The sequence below is a fragment of the Chelon labrosus genome (assembly GCF_963514085.1).
Source record: "Chelon labrosus genome assembly, chromosome: 17".
In the NCBI taxonomy this organism is placed as follows: domain Eukaryota; kingdom Metazoa; phylum Chordata; class Actinopteri; order Mugiliformes; family Mugilidae; genus Chelon; species Chelon labrosus.
Genome location: NC_140350.1, coordinates 9,031,748 through 9,058,788, shown reverse-complemented (window position 1 = coordinate 9,058,788; position 27,041 = coordinate 9,031,748). Strand labels below are relative to the sequence as shown.

General features: G+C 42.6%; 1 protein-coding gene across 3 annotated transcripts in view; it reads left to right on the top strand.

Moving 5' to 3' along the window:
* dscama (Down syndrome cell adhesion molecule a) overlaps positions 1-27,041 on the top strand; it is a gene marked incomplete at its 5' end in the record, with an annotated part of 75,104 nt that overhangs the window by 29,738 nt on the left and 18,325 nt on the right. For all 3 annotated transcript variants that reach the window (XM_084564414.1, XM_084564412.1, XM_084564413.1), the window contains 8 exons: positions 18,436-18,582; positions 19,224-19,502; positions 19,709-19,984; positions 20,428-20,724; positions 22,017-22,292; positions 23,424-23,702; positions 23,866-23,985; positions 24,880-25,059. In XM_084564414.1, the coding sequence (XP_084420540.1) occupies positions 18,436-18,582; positions 19,224-19,502; positions 19,709-19,984; positions 20,428-20,724; positions 22,017-22,292; positions 23,424-23,702; positions 23,866-23,985; positions 24,880-25,059 (1,854 nt within the window). The remainder of the gene's footprint in view (positions 1-18,435; positions 18,583-19,223; positions 19,503-19,708; positions 19,985-20,427; positions 20,725-22,016; positions 22,293-23,423; positions 23,703-23,865; positions 23,986-24,879; positions 25,060-27,041) is intronic.

The following is a 27,041-nucleotide window of genomic DNA, read 5'->3' as shown; positions in this document are numbered from 1 at the left end:
ATCCTCCCATACTCTCCCTCGAAGCAGAGACACCAATTCAGCAGTGTAAGAGGCTTTGTGGCCAAATCCCCAGTTGATCTTCATAAAGTTTGTGTCTTACAATTAAGTACAGATGGTTTGCAGCTGGTTGTAAGGCTAGTAAATAACTCGGGCCTCTATTTTCGCCAGGGATTTGGTTGGGTAATCCCTCTCTCTGACAGTTTACCAGATTCAAATCAGTCTGGGCTTTGCTTTCCTTCCTCCACTTCTTCAATCGTTTTTTTTTTTTTTCTTCTCCTCCGCTCTCCCCCCTTCATTCTATCAAAAGCTCCTTATCCTCATTTGAATATGCTATCATTTAGCAGGAGCGCACACATGGCACAACTGTATCTCGGAACGGGGACGTGGGTGATGCAAGAATCTCGCTCAATTACCCCTTAAAGCCCCTTTCATTCTGACGAGGCTGTGGTGTAGGCTGGAATCAGCGTTCACAGCTCGGTGGACGTGCTAAGAAATCCTTCCTGGTCAGTGTGGACACCAGGAAGATTAGCAACTCTTATGGAAGAGACTAATAGGATCCAAAAGGCAACCTACTACACTATATGTCCATTCAGTATATAGACAGAGTGTTACATTATTCACTCAGTTCACACAGTTGGTTAGTTTTACTTTATTTCTCTAATACAGCTACTCTCGACAACAGTGGGACTGTAAAGCTGCATCTTCTAATGAAACTAACCGCAGCGTTTTTTTTATTTCCTGAATTACTCCATGGCTGAATTTACATTTAGTCTTTTCAGCATGTTTGCTTTCACCGAAGGAGCTAAAATACACGGTGGACAAAACCCTAATCAATGAATGTACATGGTTTTATTAAGTGGTCATAGCTTATGTATGTAGATTAAGGGCCTTGTATTACAAATGCATCACTCTGCTCGTATTTTGAACACCGATATCAGCTGAAATGCTGAATACAAATGTATAGGTTAGCATTCTACTGTATCTTCATGGCTCTCCTACTGCATGTCAGCGTGCATAGAGGACCCCTGTTAAGCAGATCTCTCTCCTGGGACGGTGCTGGGGCCCAGAGGAAGCCCAACTCTAATGAGGACGTAGTTACAACACTCACACGTTCTGGAAGAGCTGTGATCATCAGTTGGTAGAAAGCAAACACTCCCTAGGAAACAGCTTGACCCTGCCGCTCCTTGTTTCCCCATCCTGCCATTCCTATTATTCAAATGTATTTATATATTTATATCATTATTCGTCCGCTGTAAGTAGAAGGAGCCGACGCGGCAACACCTCATCTGCATAAAACAGTAGCTAACTGTCCTAGAAGCGCCTCGGGATACGAACAGATGGGAGTGTTTAGCAACCTTACCCACCTACTCCTCCCACCCAAAACACACATACACATTGACACACACCTCTCCCACCTCCCCTCCCTTCACCACCTCTCTTCTACCCTTTTTACTCCCCCGTGCACCCCTGCCTACTTTCTACCCCCCGCCAAATGTTCAGTTAACCTGTCAGTTCTTATTGCCCAAAATTCAAGATGCCACATGCCTCTTCTCTGACTTCTAACCCTCGACTGCCGCTCTTCCCTGTCTCCTTCATGGTGACATGAAAGTCCCCCTTGAAACACGAGGATGTCTCTCCTCTGGTGTTTGATTCAACGCCTGGCTGAGATCACAGCGATTGCCTGCGTAGCTTGTCTAGTATAATAAAGGCAGACACTTAGTAGTACATGACACAGTAGGAGCACGTTTACCGCAGACGCATCAATGAGATTTTTGATGATTTACCTGGGTGGGAACAACAAATAATTTATGATAAAACAGGTGCTGTGCTATCCTCTGTTTGTGACGGGAAGGAATGACTGATGTGTGCAACACAGAGCTCACGTGGTTTTATCAGCGGGCTGCTCGACGAATGGAGGTGGTTCACTAAAAGCGACCGTAAACAGAGCATTTACTAATAAACCCTGACAGCCCAAAAGCTTATCCTCTGTTATAACATCTAATAAGAGTCTCCTCTGCGAGCTTCGGCTGTCCTGTCCAGTGAATTCCAGGCCATTTGCCCTTGCACAGAGGGCAGCTCCCAGCAGGCCTGGCCATAGTGACAGTTTGTTGTTGTTTATAAGGTCATCCCCACCATAGGGGGCAGCATATTCATTACACCCACCCCATGGCTCTGTTTGTCTCTGGCAGTCTGTTTCTCTGTGGGCTCCTGTCATAAGGTCAGAGGGTACTTACTATCATCCTCCTCTTGTCTTCACAACAGGCCAGGAAAGTCACAATGCCTCCAGAAAGAGTAAAAGGTTAATTGGCCTCATCAAAACAAAAATGCCAAGTTTATATTGAGAAATGGGCTAAATGTGTAATAACGGCAGGCGTAGCAAGATTCAGGTACATAAGTGTGGTGATCCAACAATTTGACCATTCATGGATGACTCGATGAACAGTAAATTGATGTGTCAATATTTTGATAATACATTAATGAATTAACATAGTTTTAAGGAGGAGACATCATGCTTCTTAAGTTATGGTGGCGCCTTGCAGTGCCGAATGTCTCCGATAAGTCACGTCCACCAGGAAACCTGCAACAGTAAACCAGTTATGTTCATATTTTGTTCATTGTGCTTAACACAACAGCTGTCAGTTGTGAGCACAGTGGCTGCAGTTCAACCGCTCAACTCAAATCCATAAATGGATTCAGTAATGTCAGTCATATAAAACAAATGAGCTAATCTCAGCCATCGTAAATTGCTAATCACACCAGACTAAGGCAGTAAAACCCTTAAATGTACTGAATTGTAGATGCATGTTTTATCACCCATAAACCATTCTTTAGACGAGGGAGAATATGCAATGACATCTTTAAAAAGTTACATAGTTTGGCTTTATGTGCTTTATCAAGCAAAAGGCTAAATAATATATGGTTAACACCTCTCACATGCTGTTTCAACTGTTTTGTTTTTTTCGACTGTTGGTCAGACAAAACCATGAGTACCGCGATGCTTCCTGAGCTCTTGCTTTTAAAAGATAAAATGAATGGATACATTAGTTGTAGAAAAAAAAAAATGAACAGCTCTATCTGGGTATACATGAATGCAAAATATGTTTTATTGTTCAAATTTAGAAGCTTAGCGCCAACAATTAATATCTTTAGTACAATCTGCACATCACCTGCAACAGACTCAAGCATGCAGTGTGTTCTGAAAGGGAGACAGTACAAGAGAGAGACATAGGGTAAGGAAGTGTCTGGGAGTGGGAGCAGCAAGCTAAGTGAGGTTGTTAGAAGGAAGCGCTGACAGTCCAATCCAGCACAGCGACCATTCAAAAGACAGCTCCTTTTGTTTCTGCCTCCCTTTCTTCTGCCAGGGTAGAAAAAAGAGGGTGAATCTCTCTGTGCGCAGTAACCCACTGACACCTCCCTCTGATCTGCCTCCTGCACTCTACCTCCTCCACCCTACCCTCCCCTAGCCACCACCACCACCACCACCACCACCCTTCCCTCCCTCTACTTCATCCCTCCACCAGCACTCTCCTCTCCCTCCACGGCTCTGTCTCTCTCTCCCCCCTTTCCTATGCATATGGCAATGCCTAAGAGTCACTCTCCTGGTTGCCACAGTAACCAGCTCACCTCATCTCTCTCTTTCTCTCTCCGTCTCTCTCTCTCTCTCTCTCTCTCTCTCTCTGTGTCTTTCTCCTTCTCACAATGCACCTAAACTGGAGAATCTGTCTCAGTCTGACAGAGACAAGGGAAATTGGGGGGAGGCATATTTCAGAGAGACTGCTGTTGCACAATTGTCTTCCTTTCTACAGTTCTTATCCACACACGCCACAGAGCAGACAAGGCAGGAGAGAAAGAACGAAGCGAAAACCAAACAGCAGGGAATAAGGACATGGTAAAAAGAATACTAGGAAACCACGTGCACAAAGTATGATGGCCGTTTTTGTGTGTGTTTTTTTCCTCTTACATTAGCAGCACCAGTAGCACTGCTGCTAACCAGTATTCTCCACCTGCTCCAGCCATATTGCCCCATCCCCCATATCAGTCTACCCACCTCCTTCATCCCCCTCTCTTTTGCCTTGTCGTGTGTGAGTAGCAGTCAGGTGGCGGTGGCGGTGTTGGCGTGTCTGCCCATACAGCATTGTGCCTTAGACAAGTCATTCAGCACCTGAGAACTGTCTGTCTGTCTGTCCGTCTGTCTGTCTGGCTGACTGTCTCTAAATGTGCCCAATGCCCAATTACACTCTCATTACCACCTAATTACTCTGGACACAACAGCAACTGGTAGCACAATCAAGAAGAGAGCAGAATGTAAATCAGTTACATTCATTCTGGCATTATTTGTGGGACTTTTTTTCCACTGGGTGGTGGCATGTTAAATGCTCCCCCGGTGATTGTGGTAATTTAGAGCAATATGGTAATAGGGGTCCTGATGGCTATTTCTCCTCTCACCAGCCGCTGTTTTCGTCCTTTCATGAGCTGTTGTCGGCTAAATTACATTGAAGGTTTAATTGGGTATTTTAGATCACGGGCATCACAGTTGATGAATGGTAAAAATCAGCTCAATGATCATTGATTATCACTTTCCAGAGTATGCATCATGAATTAGGCTGTCATTTGTTCATGCTGTTTTATTTGTATAAGCTAAATAAGGACGGAGAACACATGGTCTTGAAGGCCCAAGCTATCAACTACGAGCTATCACTGCTAAGGTGACATATCTTCTATGTTTGGGATTTCTTTCTACAAATAATGGTTGTAAACATAGGTATAAAACATGCCTGCATTTACAGTATTATCACAGTCATTGTCATTTAGAGAGATCAAAATGTATCCCAAACACTTGACCTATACATCTATGTAAAATCCTTGTATGTGCACATACACTTAAAATATGGCAAATGAAGCTGATTTGATGTGATATACATCAGCCACATGTCACACTGCTGTATGTTAATGTTTTAAATGTGTCACTCATTTTCTCATAGGGCTTAAAGATATGGCTTCATATCTTACACATTAAATATTCATGATTAAATAAGTAATGGTCAAATAAACAAAATGCATCATTGATGAATGGATTGAACTTTGGCACACAGTAATATGTGGGACATTTAGTTGCACACATGATAACTTAGTCCAGAAATCATTATGACTTCCAGTTGATTGTACAGATATGGTTATTTGATCCATTTTAGTAGTTTATTAGATGGTATTCAGCAAAGAAATCGTAGTTGAAGAATTGATATCAGGTAATTTCGTAATTTGTCGTAAGATCTGGCTGAATTTTTATCATCTTTACTGATACATATCAGTATAAGGTCACGATGAACAAGGCAGTTTCTCTTTGCCTGCCGCACTGTACTGCACCCCCTGCCATCTTCAAAGACATCTTCGATATGTTGGAGTTTTCTTTCTCAGGACGCTGATTTGAAATGTTTGTGTATACACCCAGCCCAAACATTAGCGCTTAGATTGCGCAGTTGATCCTCTGCCAGGCGCTGTTCTCCTCCTCATTGGAGGCTACACACCTTTACTGGTCTAAAAAAGTACTATGCCTGCTGCCAGATTAGGGGTCCTGGATTTTTTATTTTTTTGACATTCTCGTTTTCTTCCTGAGATACAGTAGCCTCTTTTCTACGTGGACATGTTATTTCTGTCTGGATTTGTCATTCATTATTGACAACTTGCTCAGTGGTACAGTACTGACAGTTTTCATTTATTAACAACTATTTTATCAAGTTTGTTTTCTTATCATCAGTGAGGATGTTCCAGGGATTGACTTACAGAAACAACAACGTGAACACGATGCCATTCAAAGTGTTGTGTAAGGTTCTGGCTGTCCTGGGTTTGGAAAAGCCTTAGAAAAGAAGAAAATTTGCTTGTTGGACATCTTTAGATTCGACAACAGTATGGGTAGCCTTATCCTATAGCATGTCTTTTGTAATTTCATGTGGTGCACTAAAGAGCCCTGTGTGCCTCCACTGGTCAGGGTCATATGTTCTGACAGACTAGTGTTTTTAGAGGGTGCATCCATCACTTGTTGTTCACTATGACTTATTTTAGTATGTTTTTCCTTCACATGCAAATGGCAGGTGTAAATGGGGTGAATATAATTTCGGTGTAAAAGAAAGTGTTTACAGTGGAGCAGCCAAGTGAACAATGTCCAAAGTCCAGAATGTTAATTTATTCTTTAAAATAGTGATTCTCCTCTTGAGTGTGCATCCACCCACCTATCCATCCATCCATTCCTCCTCCACTCTTGCAGGCTGGTGTCTGGTGTTAATGGGCTTCCTCAGCAGGCAGGGTTGTTTAACGAGGGCAGGGGGACAGCGTGGCACTAATTGCTGCGTGTGATTTATACCAGACTGGGGCTAGGCAGGAACACAGGCAGACAATGGTACTCTGAGAGCAGCTGCTTCTCCCAATATTTACTTAACCCTCCGCTGGCGGGCCTGGCACTAGTGCCACTGACGATGGGTCTGTGGGGAGTCATTTCACTGCTTAGCACTATGTACAGCAGCAGGGTTGGGGCCTTGTTTGGAGACTGTCTCAAAGCGGGATCGTGTAGAAGTGTATGGGAGGTAGATTGGAGCAATTAGAGGGAAGAATGTGATTGGTCTCATGACAATTGTTGTCATGTGATATAATAATATCAAAACAATCTCTTTTTTTGTCACCGCCGGCTACATTTTGATAAATATACATAATACAAGTAAATATATTTGCAGCTCTAAGTTATTTTTCTGCTAGAGAAAAGTCATTAATAGTGATTAGTAGCACTATGACCGTGCTCCTATATTGAGCCACACGATTTGTACAGTGCTCACTCTTCTGTCATCTGTTAGCAGTGACAGACACTTCCATCCCACGCCTGTCTGCCTGGCTCATCTGGAGTGATAGTCTGAGACATCTTGGGGTTTGCATCCGCAACTCAATTAGTCACACCTCAAAGAAATTAGCAGCAGAAGGTGCCAAAGTATGTTCCTGTAATAGATCCGTTCAAGAAGTTAAATGCTATCTAAATATTCACACCTTTTACGAGCCTAATGATTCATTTACACCTCAGAGGAACAAAACAAACTCTGGATCATGTTCGGTCCACGAACGGCAGCACAAAAGACCGCTACGATGGAAGGAAAGGGATATAAAATAAGGGGGAGCCTGATTCTGTCACCACAGCAACATTGATTGATATTCTTCAGGTGGAGCAGCTGTCAAGCGGCCTGACCGCTGCAAGCTAATGCGCTGCGGGGAGAGAGAGGTGAGGGGGGAGGGAAGAGAAGGGGGGGGGGAGAGGGAAACACCAACAAAAAGGCAAGAAATGAAAATCCATGAGACAGAAGGGACAGTGACAAAGAAGATGTGCAGAGGAGGGAGGGAGGTAACATTGAAATGTGATGATATAAAGGGAAAGGAGAGATTTTTCTTTTACTGTGATTTTTGAGCCATTGTGGGAAAGGTGGAGGCTGCTGTGAGAAGTTGATTACATGGCAGTCAAGCCATCCTGTAAACGAGGGGTGTGTCTCCGTTCTATTCACCAGAGACGTGGAGGGGATGAACAGTGTGTGGCGTGAGGTCGTTAAAGACCCCTGACACCACTGATAGTTAGTTTGCCGGTGGATGTTCAGTTTTGTTCCCTTATTATCTGGGAATTTTAAAATCTTACCATGCATACAACATACATTGAGCTTTACGCAGCGATGGAAGGAAGAGTAACAGCATCATAGTCTTGCACGTCATCTGAATGCAGTGGAGTCGAATTTGTTTCCAGCATAATGGCAAAATACGCACTATAATGAAATCCAAACTGCTTGTTACCACACTCTCAGACTGTATTCTGATAGAAATAGAGTCTGGCTGCATCAGGCTAGTGCAACACCGTATATTTTGACTTTGGTTTGGTAAAAGAAATGGCTAACAGTATTACTGAATCTGTCCACAGCTTTTTATCCATCACGTATCTTTTTTTAAATAGCTCTTATTTAAAATCTAGTTTGTGCATGTGTGCGTGTCTATTCTGTTTCTTCTAAATATCCAAATTGACTGATGATTTCATGTGCATTAGGTCTCAATGATACTATCTTGTAATTCAATTGATGCTGCTGCATATTATGAAATCTTAACCAGGATGTCTGTGGAAAAAAGTCAAAAAGGAATATCTACCTGCAGGCATGTATCTTTTTCTGCTTTAGATTAGATTCATTTTCATCAGTTCACGGCTGCTCTCATAGTTGCTTCAACATGTGTGCCAAATTCGAATTCCTGCAGAATCTCCTAAATAGCTCAATTGGGTGTTTGTCATACATACAGTTATGAAATAAATAAATGGCTGCTGCATAAGTACACAGATGTTTGCAGCTATTATTGGATGAGACAGGTTTATAATGTGCAAAGCTATATTAACATTTGACACCATGTTTCTAGTCATGTATTAACTAGGGTAATGGAAATAATGAATGAAAGTTGCAGCCATGCAACAATAGTAACATGAAGAGCATAATAGAAGAATAAGTGAAAACTACATTACACTAATAATAATTAATGTTATTTATTTAGGACCCATTTTGTTTAATCGAGAAACATGTTTTACTGACAGTGTTTCAGTAGTTTTATGTTATGATGTTGCTGTTTTTAATTTTGTTATTTTGTTAATGTTCTGCTGGCTTATAGCCCCTCTTTTTAAATAGCCTTTTCAATAATTTCACTTGTTATCAATATATTCTCATATAGTTTTTGAGTTTTAATAAATGAAACACTAATTCTGTGCATCGAGATCGGGACAAGGCTGCTTGGTTCAAGAAAACCTTTAAACAGGCTGATTTGCTTTAGAGATTTAATGAAATTATCTCGCCCCATTGACTCTCATTGTATGAAAAATGTGGTTTTACGGCCTGAAAACCAGAGTAAACGTCATGTCAAGATGTAGTTTGCGCAGAGTTGTGGATGGAGGCTGTGGCTCCGGGCCATGATCAGACATGGTGACTCATTAGAGAGCAGCACTCTGTCTCTTCACTTCCTTCTGTATAATCACTGTAATGTGGTTTCCAGCCTTTTCATTTATAGACTTTCATACTCGCAGCTTGTCAGAGTGGTTTTAACCTGTCAGGATTTCTTTTTTTTTTTTAATTTTAGACTAGTTCCATTAGTAAGGAAAATCACACTTTGATCCGTCAATATATCCGTTCGGTCGTTCTCTTACAGAGCAGGGGAAGACATTTTTTTCTCGATTTGTGATTAAGATCCACTTTAGGTGTTTAATTTTAACAGCCTATATCTTAATATCCCCATTCAATGAGCCTGTGCACGGTCCAGATTGTCATTCATGGGTTTTGGTGCTATTGAGCAGCTTAGTTCAGCACCACGGAGAGCTCCACTCAACATGTGTAACAGGATGTCCAGGGGAATGTGGTCTAGTGGAGAACTGAAACACAAGCATTTACTTTAGTTTCTTCTTTTTCTTTAAAGTAATTCCTGACTTTATTTTTAATGTTGTCTGTTAAAGTCTGTGATCATTTGAAAGGAACAAAAAATCAAAACACCAAAACTGAAATTGTATTTTATAATAATGTAATAATATGGTCCCTATATACAGTTTATTCCCAACAGTATAATGACACTTAAAAAAACTCCTGAACAACAGCAATAGAGTGGAGTTTATGTTTTTTTATTATTACGTTTATTTTTATGAATTTAGTGAATATGTGAGATAAAATGGTTTTGCTCAGATGTGCAGAAACTCCTCCAACTTAAACATTAACTTACTGACATTGACGATATCCAGCAAATACATTATTTTTAATTCTGTTGTGTCTGGCCACAACAACTCAGTAGCACCTTGACCCTTTTATGTTTATGTTGCTATGTTAGAAACACATCTTTATCATTCATCCCCAGATCCCTTGATGCAAGGACATGTACTTATTAAAAGCTGAAATGTCCCTGCATACTGTCGGCTTTAATAAATATTTTCTTCTTCTCAGCTGGGATGAAAGTAAATGTCTCTATCAAGCAGTGGGCAGACACACAGAACATCCTCCCACATACTTTTTCCCACTCCTCTCTCTCCACCTTCATCTTTCTCCCATCGCCCCCTCCTTCCCTCCTCTCCTCAGTGTGGCTCCTGAATATTTAATAAGCCTGAATTACTGAGGCCCTCAACTGTAATGACGGGAAAATCAGACAATTAAAGCAGAAGGGCTCCGGCTTTAAGTCTCACCTCCCCCAGAGGAGCCAGAGATTATTTAAAGTGGCACACTGTTTGATTATCTAATCCTCCTCTTGCCCCCTCTGCTTTACTCACAGAGCAGCATCGCCTGCGCCACTTGCCACTGCAAATTACCATGAAACACCAATGAGCGCTGTGTTTAAGTCCTTTTTCCATAAGCGGGAATGTAGTGCCGTGGAGTCTCGAGGGAATGGCACTATGGGAGTAACTATTTTACACTGAGGTTACCACAGTTTAGCAAGGGCGTCAGAGGTTGTCTTGTTTTCACTTAGGAAATGTGATTAATAGCCATGTTGAGATGTGGATCTTTGCATGAAAACCACAGTGCTTTATAGTAAAAATGGCTCTTGCGAATGTGTTAACAAACAGGTGTGTGTCAGTAGAAGAGGATGTTGGCTGCAGTGGAAGCTTCTCTTCCCCAGGTGCCACAAAGACTGTTCAAGCTTTTTATCTTTTTCCTTCAGTCGGCTTTCATCAGGCGTAGGTAAAAGCAAAATTCAGAAAATAACGCCCAGGACCCGCCGTAACCCCGACCCGGTGGACAGCTCTTTGAAGCTGCAGGACTAGAAACGGGCTCTGTCCTTTATTTCCCTCCCAAAACAAAGCCTGTTTTGTGGAGGTTTGGCGATAAGCAGAATTGTTGTCAGCTTTGACTTATTATCCAGACAAAGTGACGAATTGTGATTGAATAGACAGTAATAGCTTCTTTTACGCCTGCCAGTGAAGCACACACACACACACACATGCATACATACACAGAGGTTCTCACAGACAGAGAGATGAATATTCATGATTATACAGCTGAGGCTCAACACTGGCTCATTTAGTGCTGGCCAGAGAGAGGCCAATGATAGCATTGTAAACACATAACCATCAGGGGTTTAATAGCTCGACTCCACTACTGGCTAATTACACCACACACGCGGCAACGCACACAGGCAGGCACAGATTTGAAAGCTATTGTGGCGAGATTTCCCTTCTCAGCTTTGACTTCGGCAGACAAACATTTGTCTGATGGAAAAAAGTACTAACACAGCTGCCTTGAAAGAGTCTGCCGGAGAATAGAGACTTCCTGTCATAGTACGCCACTGTCTGCCAATTAAGTCCTGTACAAATAAACTCTCATTCTTTCACTGTCCATTGTTTGATTCTGTTTATATTTGGTGAGATAGAGTTTCTGTCTATGCAGCCGGTTGGGCCCACAGTTTGTTGAATAGAGGCGCAGTGGAGCATAATGGACAAAGCTGCTGACAATGGACGCCACTGTCGCTCTCATATTGGGTCGCAGTGATTGGCCTTCCACAGACTTTGTTTCATCCCATCCAAAGAAACATCAGATACATCCGCATTCAACTGAAGACTATTCAGAAAATAGCCGGTACTGCACTGAACGGAAAAATCTAAAATCACATCGTCCTCAAATGTCTTGTAGCACAACTCTTTGAAGACAGCCAGAATCTGAAATCTCTCCGCCTTTTAACACGACGGAGGAATGTGGGGCAACGATGAGGCCAAGCGCCTCAGGGTTTAAGCTTCCCTGTTGCCTCCTGATTTGAATATCGTTCAACGTCTATTTGCATCTAGTTTTAATAGCGGTTTATTCAGTCAAGCAGAAGATGACATCTTTATCTGTGGTTGACATATGAGGCCGTTAGCCTGAGGCTAGCGTGTGTCTAGTTAATGAGCAGAGGGATGCTGCTGCTGATTAGGAGCGGCAATAAAAAAAAAAAAAAAGCTCAGCCTCCTACTCTGAGTCAACTCTGTAGCAGGCACATCAGGCCCAGACCCAGATCGGCTGTGTAGTCCAGGTGTGATGAGAAACGGGGGCAGGTGTTTAGTTTCTGTGTATGCTCCACACTTTTTCCACACTTACAAGGGACAAATTAACTTACAACTCTTCATGGAAGGGAAGGGGGATTTAATCTTTGTCCTGCCCCAGTAAACAAAAATAAATAAATGTGTGAATGTTTCAGTACGGTGTGGTTACAGTGGTCAGCTCCTTTCTTGAGATCTAGGAGATCAGCTGAACGTTCGGCAAAATGACATACTTTTTGTTTGTTTTCTGAATTTCTAAGACCGCGTGTTTTCATTTTATGTGTGCAAATGTCATTATTGCTGCAAGTAATGATTGTTTTCATCACTGATTAGTCTGCGATTCTTGAATTAATTATTTTCTCTATAGACGCCTGTCAGTAGAGAAAAACACAATCACTGTTTCCTAAAGCTCAGAATATCTTGTTTTGTTTAACAAGCGGTCCAAAACTCAGAGAAACAGTGTGATTCCTCACATTTAAAAACTATTCTGCTTAATAAATAATTTAGCAGGATTTCTGATTAATTTTGTCACAGTGGATTTATCAGCAAATTGCTTCAGCTCTAAACTTCATGTCCACTTTCTCTTTATGTGTTATCTGTGTGTACAGCCATGGAATGATTGTGAGGTGTATTCTAGTTGTTGAACTTATTATGTATGTATTTTATTATCACTACAGAGGGTGGTTGAAAGGGTACAGTATACTCCTAAGAGAGGAGCTAAAAATACTCGGGCACCAGGAGGAGTATTATTTATCGCTGCAAGCTGTGACATAAGTAGGAAGAGTCAAGTCCGTCTTATTTATCTCGCCCCAAATCACAAATCACAGATTTACCTTGAGGTCTGCACAGTATATGATGTAACAGTCTTTATTCCTAGACCCTCGGATTAGTGAAGGAAAAAAACTTTATTAAGCTGAAAATAGAAAGAAAATCAAGAGTAATCCCTCTTCCAAGACATGCTGTAGAGAGTAAACAGTGACACCAATAGTAAAATTACATCACAGTGAATCAGACTATCAATAGTATAAGCACACAGTCACTCTCATGGTATAAATTTTAATCTTAGCATGTGTCTAAGAATTGAAACACATGACTGGACAGTGTACGATACGTGATTTCATGTCTCCACCATTTACAGCACTGGGATTATTGCTTGCTAAGGGAAGGCGAATGGTGGCCAGTGTGTTGCCATGGTAACACCCGCAGCTGTCAGTTTGCCTCCTGAAAGAATGACAGATGATTTTTATTAGAGGGGCTGTAAATTGGTGGGGTCCCGTCTCTCCGTAGATACGCTTCTCCCAGCCCGATCAAATTGGAGTCACTCTGCCAATAACTCTGACCGGGCCTAATTACAACACAGCCCCTCCTGGGCTCATCATCCACTCATTATTACTCACAGACTACACTGGCAATTCTGGTGCCAGTCACTGTGTGACATTGTCGTCGCAGGAGCCAGTGTGGCGCTGATATGGCTGCAGTTGTTGGGATATTAAAACCTTGTGTGGTTTACACAAAGAAGATGAGTTGAAGGTGGTTGTTTTGTGCAGTGTCTAGCTTTGAGATTTGAGTGTGCGTACACAAAATGTTGCATTCGTTTTCATGTGGACAATGTGAATCGTGCAGCGCCTTTGCCAAAATCTACACCGTTCTCCTAAATTACGGCGCACATTTTTTGACTTGTATTTCTTCATGTAGGGTCCCAGTTAAAAGACCTCGTTGGCTGTTGGCTTGTTCACCTCCAACTGAGCAAGCAGCATGGAGTCATTATTTATTTATTTTTTATTTTTTCATCAAGCTGCGTGACTTTGAGTGGCCAAGGTTACGATGACACTGTAGGCCCCGGCTGTCTCCAGGGGCAACCCTCCACTCACTAATACACTCCAAGACAGTTGCACAGCGGGGACACTGCCAGCAGAGTGATGAGGAAGCAATTTTTATCTGCATTGTTTAGCTGACTCCGTTGGTTTCCCCGTAAGTGGCGTCCAGACTGTTGGCGTTGATCAGGTCAGGCCACTGAAAGTTCTTCAGAGGAGTCAGAGGAGTGCAGGTTGCGGTGTTCAAGGTGACATGAATCTGACAAAGGAGTTACAAGAGTAGTAAAGTCAGTGTTTTCTTTATGTGCGTTCTCATTTTACGTTGTCACAATGTCTGTAGCTTGGGTTGTAGTCAGTATTTTTTTTTCTACAAGCATATTTTATTTGAGAAAAGCGGACAGTGTAAAAAAAACAAAAGACAAAGAGAGAAGTACTGGCTTCCTGTTGAGATCTGTCAGACAGACAGGGCTGATACTTTTTTTTTTGATAATTGCTCTTCCTAGCCATGATCTGAATTAGCATATGAAAGTTGTGTCTTTTTTTTTCTTCGCTGGGAGCGCATAGCTGTTAGCTAATTTGTAAGTCATTTTAGATGACAGAGTGCTTGTATCCCAGAGGTGCTTCTTCCCTCTTGATCTCTTCTCCCTCCTCTCTCTCTCTCTCTCTCTCTCTCTTTCTCTCTGCTTCTTCACCCTCTACTCCCATCTCATCTATTCCTCACTCATGTCTCAGTCATGGAAAAGTGAAAGGACAGAGGTTGTGGCGATAACTCCTTGAGTTAAAGTGTATTTTGAGGGGCAGATGGTCACCCAGCATGTGTGGGTCTAAGTTTTCTGAGCTGTGTCACTGTGTTCCACCTCACCGGTCTCTCTTAGTCCTTGGTTTACATTAACCTCCTGTATAACTATTGATAACATACACTATCTTCTCTCGTGTAATCAGCCCTAGATGAAAAGTGTTACAATATGGACAAGATCCTCACTGTTTCTGTTAGGCGTCACAACAAAATTTACTGCAATGCCTCGCAGTTTGAATGAACAAAGGGTCTACTTTCAGGCTCAGTGTGACTTATATGGGGATTAATTGAAGCTATTGAGTGTGGATCCACAGAAAGGGACTTGTGTTTGTAGCACCGATGATGCCAAAGCAGCTGGGTGGACCGAGGAAGGGAAGTGGAGACGACTGATAGCCCGGCGAGCCACCTGGTGTGAAGTGAAGCCATAGTTTTAGAAATATACACTAATACACACAGGTGTGCACACAGAACACATGCTCGTATGTCTGGCATGCTTACAGACCCACCGCAAGAACAGTGGAGGCTGTTCTCAAGCCGTGTTAGTATGCAGTAGAGGAGCAGGGAAAAGCGTAATGGAGCACCTTTGATTGTTATTATTGACTGGTCCTCGCTTGCATGCACACATGGCATAGAAACACGTACGTCTGCTCGCGCACAAAGACTTTATTATACGGGCACACGAGCCGATGCGATTCCCAAGAACCTGCAGTGGTAGTAAGCATACACAGAAATGCCCTCAGCTTGCAAGGACATGCACACACAGCAATGTAGGCCTGCAGCTCTGTGTCAGACAATCAATTCTGTTGTTGGTAGTGAACACAAGCTGGGTCAGAAGTGGAATCTAACCAAGAATCAAGAATGTAATCAATTACAATGGCCCTGAACCGTTGTTATATTTTATTTCGCTACCGCCCTCTGTTCTCTCTGCAGTGGTCTAAATATGCAGCTTGATGCACCAGATGGTTTGTTACACGGAAATATTTGAGAAGTCGTCACTGGAAATTGTTTTGAAAAGGGCAGGCATTTTTTTTTTTTTGACAGGGACAGGTGATTGGATGAACCGTCTGCGTAACCTTGTATCACTGGCTAAACACAATGATGGACGGTCTGAGGAGCTTTTAAAGCAAGCTAGCTGTGTATTTAGCATATCACTCGAGGATTCTTGCAGTTTTTGTAAAACACACAAAGAACACAGCCATACTTACCAGTGGTTGCTCAAAAGCTTCTAAGCACATTGTTTGAAGCCTTGCAAAACAGGTAGTGATGTGATTTTGTGATCTCGCAAATCTCGCTAGAACCCTGAACTTGCAAATTGACTATAATTAGACTACAGTTTGCTACAAAGAACTGAAACATAAAAACTACTAAATGGGAGGAAGAATCTAAACAAGTCTTGGCTCTGGGAATTTACAGTCTGGGACAATGTCCCATTTCGACACATGCTTTAAAAAACATCCCAAGACAGTGTCATTTTTCCTTTCTTCTTATTTTTATTTCCTCGATACGAAGAAATTATTGTCAACATAAAAAAGCCGAGAAAGGATAAGGCTGCAAAAAGCATTTTTCCCCCAGACTGACGAAAAGACATAGGACTGCTGAATGAGAAGCTCCCTAATAACCCATAGACAGTTTAATTTGCTGGCAGACCCCAAACATTTAAACGCACATGCCATTGTGCGTGTCTCTTTCTACGTGCATGTAAAACACAGATGTACTCGGCTCACCCGGGCCTTGCCTTTTGTCACCGTGACAGGCAGTCTGTTCTAATGAAAGCTCCTCTCATTCATAAGCTTGTCAACTTTTGATACCAGACAACTTTCAAAGGGAAGGAACGAGAAAGGAGAAGAGGAAGACAGAAGAGACAGCCATCCGCTTCCCTTTCATATCCCCTTTCTCTTTCTGGGTTCTTACTTTAAAACAGACTGCAGTTGCAACCAGAAAAATAAAAATTTGGTCATGTTGTGTGGCATGTCTCTGTAGGTAATTAAGGACTATGGACACAGGGGTATCTTCCATCTCTCTCATTTTATCACTAGTGTAACGTATTTTGAGGATCTTAACCACAAGCTGTAAAAAAAAAAAAAAAAATCTCCTTCAAGATATCAAACCCATGGTCTCACATTTCTAACTAGGTCAGCACTTGCTCACAATAGCATCCTCACTACCCTCCTCTGTGTATTCCTCCCTCTCCTTCTATGATCCCCCCCCCCCCCCATGTCCTCTCATTCATGCCTTTCTTATCACACCTTAACTGCCTCTGACTGTCTTTTTTTTCTAAATCGTATTAAAAGTTTTTTTTTTGCTTTAAGAGACCGTCCGTAAAGTGTCAGATCAGACTTTTTTTTTTTTCTTCTTAAAATATAAATGATCTGTAGCGACAAAGTGTCATTTTAATCATGTTTGCGGTAATGGGTGATTTATAGCCGGACTGTTCCTGATTCAATTTTTAACACGATGATCATATCTTGCACTTCTTTCCAATATTTTAGGCATTCACTGTGCAAGCGGCTGTAGCTGCAGTCTTAATCTATGTTAAGCTGTCATGCCAGGACTAAATGAGGGTAATTCAACACCCCATAAAGTCTGCTTATGATATCTCTAGCAGCACTGCCAGAATCCCCCAACGTACGGTCGCCCCATTTGATCCCCATCCCAGATAGGCTTCTCGATCATCGGTGACATGAAATACCCCGGCAGCCACCAGCTACAGCGCACATCACTCCTCATAAACACTGACTACCTCTCTCTACTTCCATGTGTTCACACAAATTAGCATTACATTAGCATGATATTAGCACATCCAACCTGCGCAGCCATGCCTTATCAAAGCTCTCTGTGATCCCTGGCTGCCTTTGCTTTAGTCAGGAGCGGCGGAAAAAGAGAACCTGAGAGAGAGAGAGAGAGAGAGAGAGTTTCCCCAAGAGATGGAAAGAGAGAGAGAAGAGAGCGATGAGCTACATGATAACGAGCTGTGTTACACTGCTACACAACACACAGCCTTGTCACTGCGCCTCAGAGCTGTGCTGAGCTAAATGGGCTGCAGCAGATGTTTGGTGACTACAATCACACAGAGCTGCGTACCTCACTTGACTTGCAAATATTTGCTAAGAGACTTCAATATTGGATTTTCTGTATTTCATTCTTTTAGAACGTGTAAGGTAGTGATTCCAGAGCGTAAAAATGAACACGCATGGTTTTCTCCTCGACTACCTATGACTGTGCTGTGGAACAGTTTCTTGACGTGAAAAAAAGGGTCTCCTGTGATGAAATCCAAAGGCAGCTGATCCCTTGTTTGTTCCCCTCATGTGTCATGCACTGTTTCAGGCACCGCCAGTTTATCCAAGTGTATGTTGGCATTTTCTAAATGATAAGCGATTATTGGTATTGGCACTTTGTTGCAGGTAAAAGCATACATAGAGATACTGTTGGTCTTTTTTCTGTTTTGTTTTTGCCATTAGCCTATATTAAGTGATTTTTCTTGTGTATGTTCTGTTATGCTACACGTTATTGTTTATTTTATTGAAACACTTATTGCACCAGACAATTAAGCTAAATGAGAACAGAGTGGAGCCTAATGAGTAATAGAGAGATCCATAGACGCTTTGTGTTTTGTAGTGTATATATATATATAATACTGATTATCCAGAGGCTTATTTATGCTCCTTATGGGTTACATAAATGCCCCATTTGCTTAATTTGCTTTTGTTGTTTCATTAAGACTTAAACTGTTTAAAATGTAAAGTAATGTGCAACGAGTTAATACGCCTCATGTATCTATTCACTTCCAGTGTCAAGGTTTCTCATCACATCGACGGGAGCCCTGTATATCCTGGATGTGCAAATGGAGGACGGGCTGTACAACTACAGGTGTATGACACGCCATCGATACACAGGAGAGACCCGACAGAGCAATAGTGCCCGCCTCATTGTCTCAGGTAAGAGGAGCCCCGGAACATCAACAGTGGTTGAAAGTATCACGTAACATTCAGCCACGCGATCTCGTTTATCTGTTTGACACAATACACGTGTACATACATCTTAGTCTGTTATATGCATTAAATAGACGTTTAACGGTTGATTTAGCTCGGTTTCAAATTTGCGTGCTTATGACATATGGAAATAAATATGTTCTTGTAAAATAACATGTACTGTTTGCCATTTGAATAAAATTGAGGATGACAGGAGAAAATACTTGAATTAAAGAGGGGGTGACATGTGATAAAGGTCACTAGAACTCTGCCGGTTTGTGGGAGAGTTTCGGGACATAATATGCCCGTCCTTTCCTTAAACTATTTAAAGAGAAACAGATTTTACACATGGCATCGGTTTACTGTCTTCTTTTGCAACAGAAAGCCTGCGTTATAAATTTGGGCCGTGGAGCTTGAAGACAGGCATTTACAAGGCAGGCAGAACAGATACATCTTAGCCGTTAGGCCGAAACCAATGTTATGAGGATGGATAAAAACACTCCAGTTTCACTCAATCATCCCAATTGAAGCTCCATGTGATGACTTTACAATATGGGTTTGGAAAAACTAACTCACATCTCTTGCTATACTATACCCCCCTGCTTCAGATCCAACCAACTCAGCACCCCACATCCTGGACAGTTTCGAGCGTCGAGAGGTGATGGCATCTCATCGAGTGGAGCTGCCCTGCAAAGCCTCTGGTCACCCCGCACCCAAATATCGCTGGCTAAAGGACAACCGGCCACTGGAGCCAGACACACGCTTCAGACAGAGTGTGACAGGCCTACTGATAGAGAGAGCCCAGCCCAGCGACACAGGGACGTATGTGTGTGAGGTGTGGAACGGTTATGGGAATGCTGAAGTGGTTGGCAGGCTGCTTGTGAAAGGTGAGTACCCCTGGGCTAGTCATATGGGTTGATTTTTATCTATACACTATGTCAAAACATGGGAAAGCTGGGAAGCTACATATGCAGCTCCAGATTTTAACTAGTAACATTTTACTGTCTACTTAATTATCTTACTGTGGTAAAGCAACAGGAAACAAATAATTCTTATGTAGCAGCCACTGAACTTGCCCCTCTCTGACTTACAGAGCCCCTGAAGGTTGTTGTGAGTCCACGGAAAGTGAAGGGCAGTGTCGGAAGCCAGGTTTCACTGTCCTGCGGTGTAACCGGCTCTGAAGAGTACCAGTTGTCTTGGTACCGCAACGGAGAGCTCATCTACCCCAGCAACAGTGTCCGCATGACAGGCCAAAACAGGGAGAACCTGGTTATGGCTGGCATGGCCAAGAGCGATGGAGGAGCCTATCAGTGCTTTGCCAGACATGAAAAGATGTCTGCGCAGGACTTTGTCCAAGTCATCCTGGAAGGTCAGCATACCTAGTGAGATATGTGTGTGTCAGTTAACTGATTTGTCATGTATGATTTTTGTGTTTTGCGTGCACATATAAATCCGAACTGTGTTTGTAAGCTTGTGCTCATATCTGCTGCATGTAGCTTATGTATATGTAAAGCTTGCATACTGCTACATGGTGCTGCTGCAGTGTCTGCCTCCTGTGACCACACCAGTGTAAGGAGAGTATTGATAATCAATGGTGCTGTGGAGTCAGAGCTATATTAATCTTCTAACAATTCGACTATGCTTTTTGTACAGCAGACATGCCTGTGTTCCTGTGAAAAGACAATCTGGGTCTTAAAAGGATTATAATTAAAAAGGCTTCAAATATTGTTTCCTAATCATCCACTACAAGAGGGGAATTAGTGCAGAATAAAATAATATACACTGTCATGTGAATCTTGTTTCTCTGTCCAGATGGCACCCCCAAGATTCAGGCTTCATTCAGCGAGAAGGTCTATAATATCAACGAGTTTGTATCACTGTCGTGCACTGTGAAGGGCACACCGGAGCCCCGAGTAATGTGGACTCTGGACGACGAGCCCGTGACACGCGACAGCCGGCATCGAATCTCCCACTACACCAATGCCGAAGGCCACGTGGTCAGCCACCTCAACATCAGCCAGACCCAGGTCCCGGACGGAGGGGTGTACCGGTGCATCTGCAACAATTCAGCCGGGACAGTTTCCTACCAGGCGCGAATAAACGTAAGAGGTGCTTGTCAGATCAACTCTTCCAACACACCATCACATATACACATCAACATGTCTTGAGTTGTTCTGTTTTGATTCGTTTTTAATTGACTGCTTTAAAACGCACGCAGATGTGCAGATGTTGAAAGAATGCCTGACTAAGTTTCTAAGGAGCTGTAGTTTCTCTCACACTTAGAAAACCTTAACATAGTTCCACTCTTGTTCCTTCTGAGAACAGAGCAGATACTCCAGTAGCGACCTCTCCAATAATCAGTCATCGGCAGCAGCATTCACTTTTTAATGCCCCGCTTCTCACCAAACACCTGCTGATAGCTTTATACTGGGGCACTATTAGGGTGATTTACTGTTAGCACTAGCCTTTAACTGTAGGGGTATGTGCTCTCTACAGGTACATGGTTGACTGGATAGCTTTTACCATGTAGTGGTAATACCTGGCCACTGAAGCTTCCTGTGCTCGGTGCAAGGCCATTAGTATGTCCCTACTGCAAAGAGGGAATGATACTTTCTGTACACTGATTGGTTTAATTTGATTGTGTTCATTCTTGCATGTTGTAAGGCTAAATAGGGCGATCCTCTAGCCCTAAAGGATCCGCGGATGCAGAATGCAGCCAAGCAATGAAGATAAATTTCCACAGGTGCCATTGCGGAGAAAGTGTAATGACTGTTTCTCACATCGTTGGCTCCCTAATCGTGCTAAAGAGAGTAGCAACCCAGGATATGCTTGTGCTCAAAGTACACTACAGAGCCTAGTTAAACTGTCTTCTCCAGTGCTTTAAAGAGAAGCCTGATAGTCCATTTCCCTGATAGACACTGAGCCATGGAAGCCTATTGGTTATTCTGTTGGTTTTTCACAAGTGTGCGTGAAAGCCGGCAACATGAGTAATGGTTTTGATAATAGCTTCATGAGTGGAGAAAGGGAACATTCCACTCTAATGCTTGTCAGAGGCAATCACAGCCAGCACCGAAGAGGTGGGAGCAGAAGGTAATATTCACTACGGTCTCAAACAGAGCGGTACACCAGTCCCTGGTTCTGACGAGACAAAAAATAAATGGTATATGAAAGTAAAAATGTGTCCAGTATTTGTGATTTCAACGTGATTTGACTTAATCAGGCAGTCTGAAACCCTTAACCAAATCTCGGCAACGTTTTCATTTCTCACAATCAGAATGTATCAAGGCATGTGAACTTTGTGGTGTCTCAAAAACACACACAACACAGCACAACTATGTTTAACACCACCCCCCACCTCAAAATCATTTTAAGAGAGTTGTCTCTCCAATGTGTCCTTCAAGGGCCTGCCAGCATCAGACCAATGAAAAACCTCACTGCCATCGCTGGGCGGGACATGTACATCCACTGCCGTGTCATTGGTTACCCGTACTACTCCATCAAGTGGTACAAGGACTCCAATTTGCTGCCATACAACCACCGGCAGCGGGCCTTCGAGAACAACGGCACCCTGAAGCTATTCGATGTGCAGAAGGATGTGGACGAAGGGGAGTACACGTGCAATGTGTTGGTGCAGCCACAACTGTCGACACACCAGAGCGTCTATGTTACTGTGAAAGGTACGGGCCTTTAGTCTGATCTATTTTCAGTTATACAGCTCATTACTCACCACCGAGCCTTATATTTATAGCCATTTATTTGAGATGTGCATACACACTATGACTTATTCACATATTCAGTGCATTCTCGGGTACTCCATCATTGATCTCAAAGGGAAAGGGAATCACTTTATCACTTCATCGGCACGCTGACCCCTGTGGTGTTTTTCCATTTGATGTGCGTGTCGGTGCGCCACCTTTAAAAGTCGCATTAAAACATCACCACAGATGTCACCACCTTCTTTCTGCAGAAAACACAGATATGCAGAGGGATATTTGTATATCACAACTTGCACTCACTTCACTGATAGCAAAGCACCATCTCCATCATCCACCCAGCTTATCTGGAGCTCATCTGAATATGCGACAGCACCCAGCCAAGCCAGATGATGATAACCTCAGATGGCTCTCTTTCTTCAATGACGCTGCATAATTTGAAATGTTGGATGTGCAAATTCACCCCCGCCCCCACCCCTCCCTCTTTCTCTCTGGCGGGTCTTGACGTGCTAACAAGTGTGCGAGGGGGAAATCACACAGCATAGACAAAGCTACGCCGCTATTCCGCCTCGGCTAATTTGCCTCTCGGCTGCTTAGCATTCCTCCGCTGCAGAGAGGGAATCCCCAGGAGCCTATTATGCCTATTTTGCTGTGAATTAAATAAGCGCTGAAGTGCCGCTTATTCCAATGTTATTTTAAATCATTAATTTTCCAAAGCATCTGGTTCTCACGATGGCTACAGTGTCCCCAGAGAGGAAAAGAGAGTGAGAGCAAATGTTATATGCAGGCTGTTTGAGAGAGAATTCAGCTACTCCACGTGGCGAGATGGAATGAAAATATTTCCTGCAATCCTCCAAAACACAGCATTGTGTTTAGACTTTGGAAAACAACGTGATAAAGAGAATTGTGACTGATGAGTTGCTTTGTAAAGTAGAACAGCCGTGACATATTTAAACCTATTGTCTGTTAGCGTGCATATGAGAGGTGAGAATCATTTGGAGCAATATTAACAGAAGTTAAACCTAGATTGTTTGCATGTTAACCACAGGAAAATTCAAACGAATTTGGAAATTATTTGTTGTATCTCTTCCACAGTCCCACCTACCATCCACCCATTTGAGTTCCCTCGCTTTTCAATTGGCCAGCGGGTGTTCATTCCCTGCGTGGTCATGTCCGGAGACCAACCCGTGTTCATCACCTGGCAGAAGGACGGTCGGCCAATCCCAGCCAGCCTGGGGGTCACTATAGACAACATAGACTTCACCAGCTCTCTGCGTATCTCCAACCTCACTCTGATGCACAACGGCAACTACACTTGCATCGCACGAAACCAAGCTGCTGCTGTAGAGCACCAGAGCCAGCTCATTGTCCGAGGTGAGGAGGGGATGATGGTGTGAGAGACAGTGTGGAGGTGATGTGGTGAAGTGTTTTGAAGGAGTGGGAAGGAGTATAAAAGATGAATGTAGCAAACTGGATATACAACATATGTTTGATTTATAGAAGAAAAAGTCTAAACCATTGGCTACTTTACTTTCAGTTCCTCCCAAATTTGTGGTGCAACCTAAGGACCAGGATGGCATATATGGAAAGGCAGTGATACTGAACTGCTCAGCTGAGGGCTATCCTGTTCCTACCATCCAGTGGGAGTACTCTAAAGGTAAACACACGTCACACCTACCAAACAAACTGTCCTTCTGGAGTTTTACAGGTTTTGAAAAACTTCTAACTTGCCCTTCCTTTCATTTGACAGTCTTGCTGAATTGAAAGATATGTCTGTTTGTTTGTAGTTGTTTTTTTTTCTTTTGTCCTACAGCAAGCTAATTCTCTGTGGTAGATAATCTGTTTGCATATGCCAGCACAACAAACATAATGTCCACAGCCTTGAGGTTGAATGCATAAAAACAAGCTTCCCAAGTCTAAATAGGCACTACAAGATGAAAAACAGCAGCACTTCAAGGAAGAGCTTTTATTTCTCTGGAAGTAGGAAATAAGTGTAAAATTGCGTAACGATGAAAATAACACTTTTCCAGCTTGGCTGAACACTGTAGTAATGTTTGCTTAAAAAAACAGAAAGGCGTTTTGCTGACATGAAAACCCACTCTAGAGTATAAGAGGTTTTTGGTATTCAGTGAAATACTGATGATGCTGATGTTTTGATAATGAAAATTTGACTTTAAATTTTAATTCAACATGATTTAAATCTTAATTATTTTCAATTAACTGGCCACTGCTGGGCGACATAACCCGTTACATTCAGTGGTATGAGGAGATCTGGCATAGGTTGATGAATATATTTGTTGAGCAGTCATCCTTAACCCAGCCCACAAAGTCCTATATCTGTACAACTGTATCAGTTGTATTAATATATTTCTAATAATTAATTATTCTTATTTATTAAGAATGTGTGTTTGCAGATGTAGTCAAATGTAATGTGGCAAGTGGGCCATATGTTGTTGTTTTTTCAAACTCTCATTTATCTCTCAAGTGTATTTGTCTTGCTGTACAGTACATTGGTTTATCACCAATAAACGCTCATTCATTTCTCTGCCAGGCGCCGGGGTCCCTCAGTTCAAACCCATCGCCCTCAACTCAGGCTTTCGGATCGAGGTGCTGGTCAATGGCTCTCTGCTCATCAAACACGTGCTGGAGGAAGACAGCGGCTTCTACCTGTGTAGAGTCAGCAATGATGTTGGGGCGGATGTCAGCAAATCCATGTACCTTAATGTCAAAAGTAAGTCTCATAGTAAAACACAGCCTGTTGAAACCTAAAAGCGTAAATGTACGCACTTGACTTGATCATTTTTGCCAGCCATGGCTGCTGGTAGCATTAAAGTAAAAAGTTAACTCAAAAGAACAAAGGTTAAGTGAGTTGAACTGAAGCTGGCTTTGATTGTTGCAGTCAGGCCACCAGCAAAATGGCGTCATAGTGGTCACTCTGTGCTTTCTGCCTGAATGAATACCACAAACGCAACACGCGCAGCCCCCGCAACTGCTTCTCTTGGAGAAAGTACAGCATTTATCTGCTGTGTAGTTAAGGAGTTAGCTACTCTCAATTAAGCCCTGAATTCTGCATGCAGGCAGGAGCTGCCATGTGGAAAAGAGGGCTGAGGAATGCAAGAAAAAGAAGAAGGCAGGAGGAAGTTATCCATGTCCTCCCTCTGTCTGTCTTTCTATAATGTGTCCTATCTTTAATCCCCCTCTATATATATAATATATTGTCCTGCCTTTATGGTCACAATGGATAATACAAATTTTATATATATAAAAGTCAGTCATAGTTTAGGATAGCATATAACATATATCATTTTGCTACTACCAGGCACATGTAAAACATAACTGTGGATTTACTTTTTTGGAGGTTTAACTCATTTATTGATTGGTACGATAATGTAATTATAAATATATATTAAAATAATACTTATACTATTAGTCATCACATATTTAGTACAGAAATATGTACTACAGACATTGGTACCAGAAAGCTTTGCTGATTTGATTCTATTTCATGCATATACACCATGAGAGTATGGCATCCACCATATTTTCTCTAAGAGGAGATTCTGAGACCTGTCCACAGTAATGGTGGAAACCGCGTCCTTCTCTCTGAGGTGCAAACAACCATGTCACCAAGAATGTGCCTGAATTTAACAAAAAAAAATGTGCAGGTCTTTGAGTTTCAGTTTGTGCATGTGATTATGGATTTGCATGTTCGTGTGCACAGTGTGTGATCTCCAGCTGGTCTATTGTGGCCGGGTGCTCATTTTGATCAGTCACCGCTAGATGAGGCTTTTGCCCCTGCGGCTCTTATCAAGCCAAAACAGAGTACTCCCTGCTGAGTGTCTCACTGTCTGCCAGCCACAGCCAAATAACCTAGCACTCCTTCATGACCCCTCCTGTCTGTAGCCTATCACACTCCCTCGCAGACAAACATGCATGCACAGAGACACAGAATCACAGGCTCTCACTGCAGACCCTTTAACTGGAACACATGGTAACCTTGGTTGTATTTTATCCATTTATTTACAAAAAAGCTGTAAAAGTGTACATGAAATTATCTATACCACATCCCTTTGATTGTGTCACAAAAACAAAAACATCATATGTGGTCTCCAGGCCAATCAGGATATCAGATTTCATGTAGTAAATAAATGTATGCAAATGTGCATGCTCTTTTCTGTAAGTACTGCATAAAACAATAATGTGGGTAATGTGTGATAGAGAAACCCAGCAATTCCTCATTGATCAATTACTTAGCAACCGTAAGAAACCATCAACAGAACCAGAGTCAGGGTGGGTGACCACCGGCCTTAACCAGTTGGGGTTAAGGCCGGTGGTTGGAGGAGTGTCTCATGTGCATGCTCTGCCCCTGTTGTTGCAGTGGGTTGTGCTCTCTTTATTTGTCTCTTTTCCCTGTTGTTACTCAAATCTCCCTGGATGACGGGGTAGCCACACCTCATCCTATGTCCCCTGTGTGTGTATGTGTGTGTGTGTGTGTGTGTTAGTGCGCAGCCAACAAGCTCATTAACCCTTAAAGCTTCTCCCTGAGCTTTACAGGTACAGTGTAGTCCACTATAACGTCTGAGGCTGTGATGTTCTGTACACTCTGTGCTGTTTTTATGTTGTTTATTCAGGCCAGCCTACACCACTTGAGCAGTGGCGGCTGCCTAAGAGGCTTAGGAGCCAATTAGGGAGGCACACTAGCTGACGCATGAT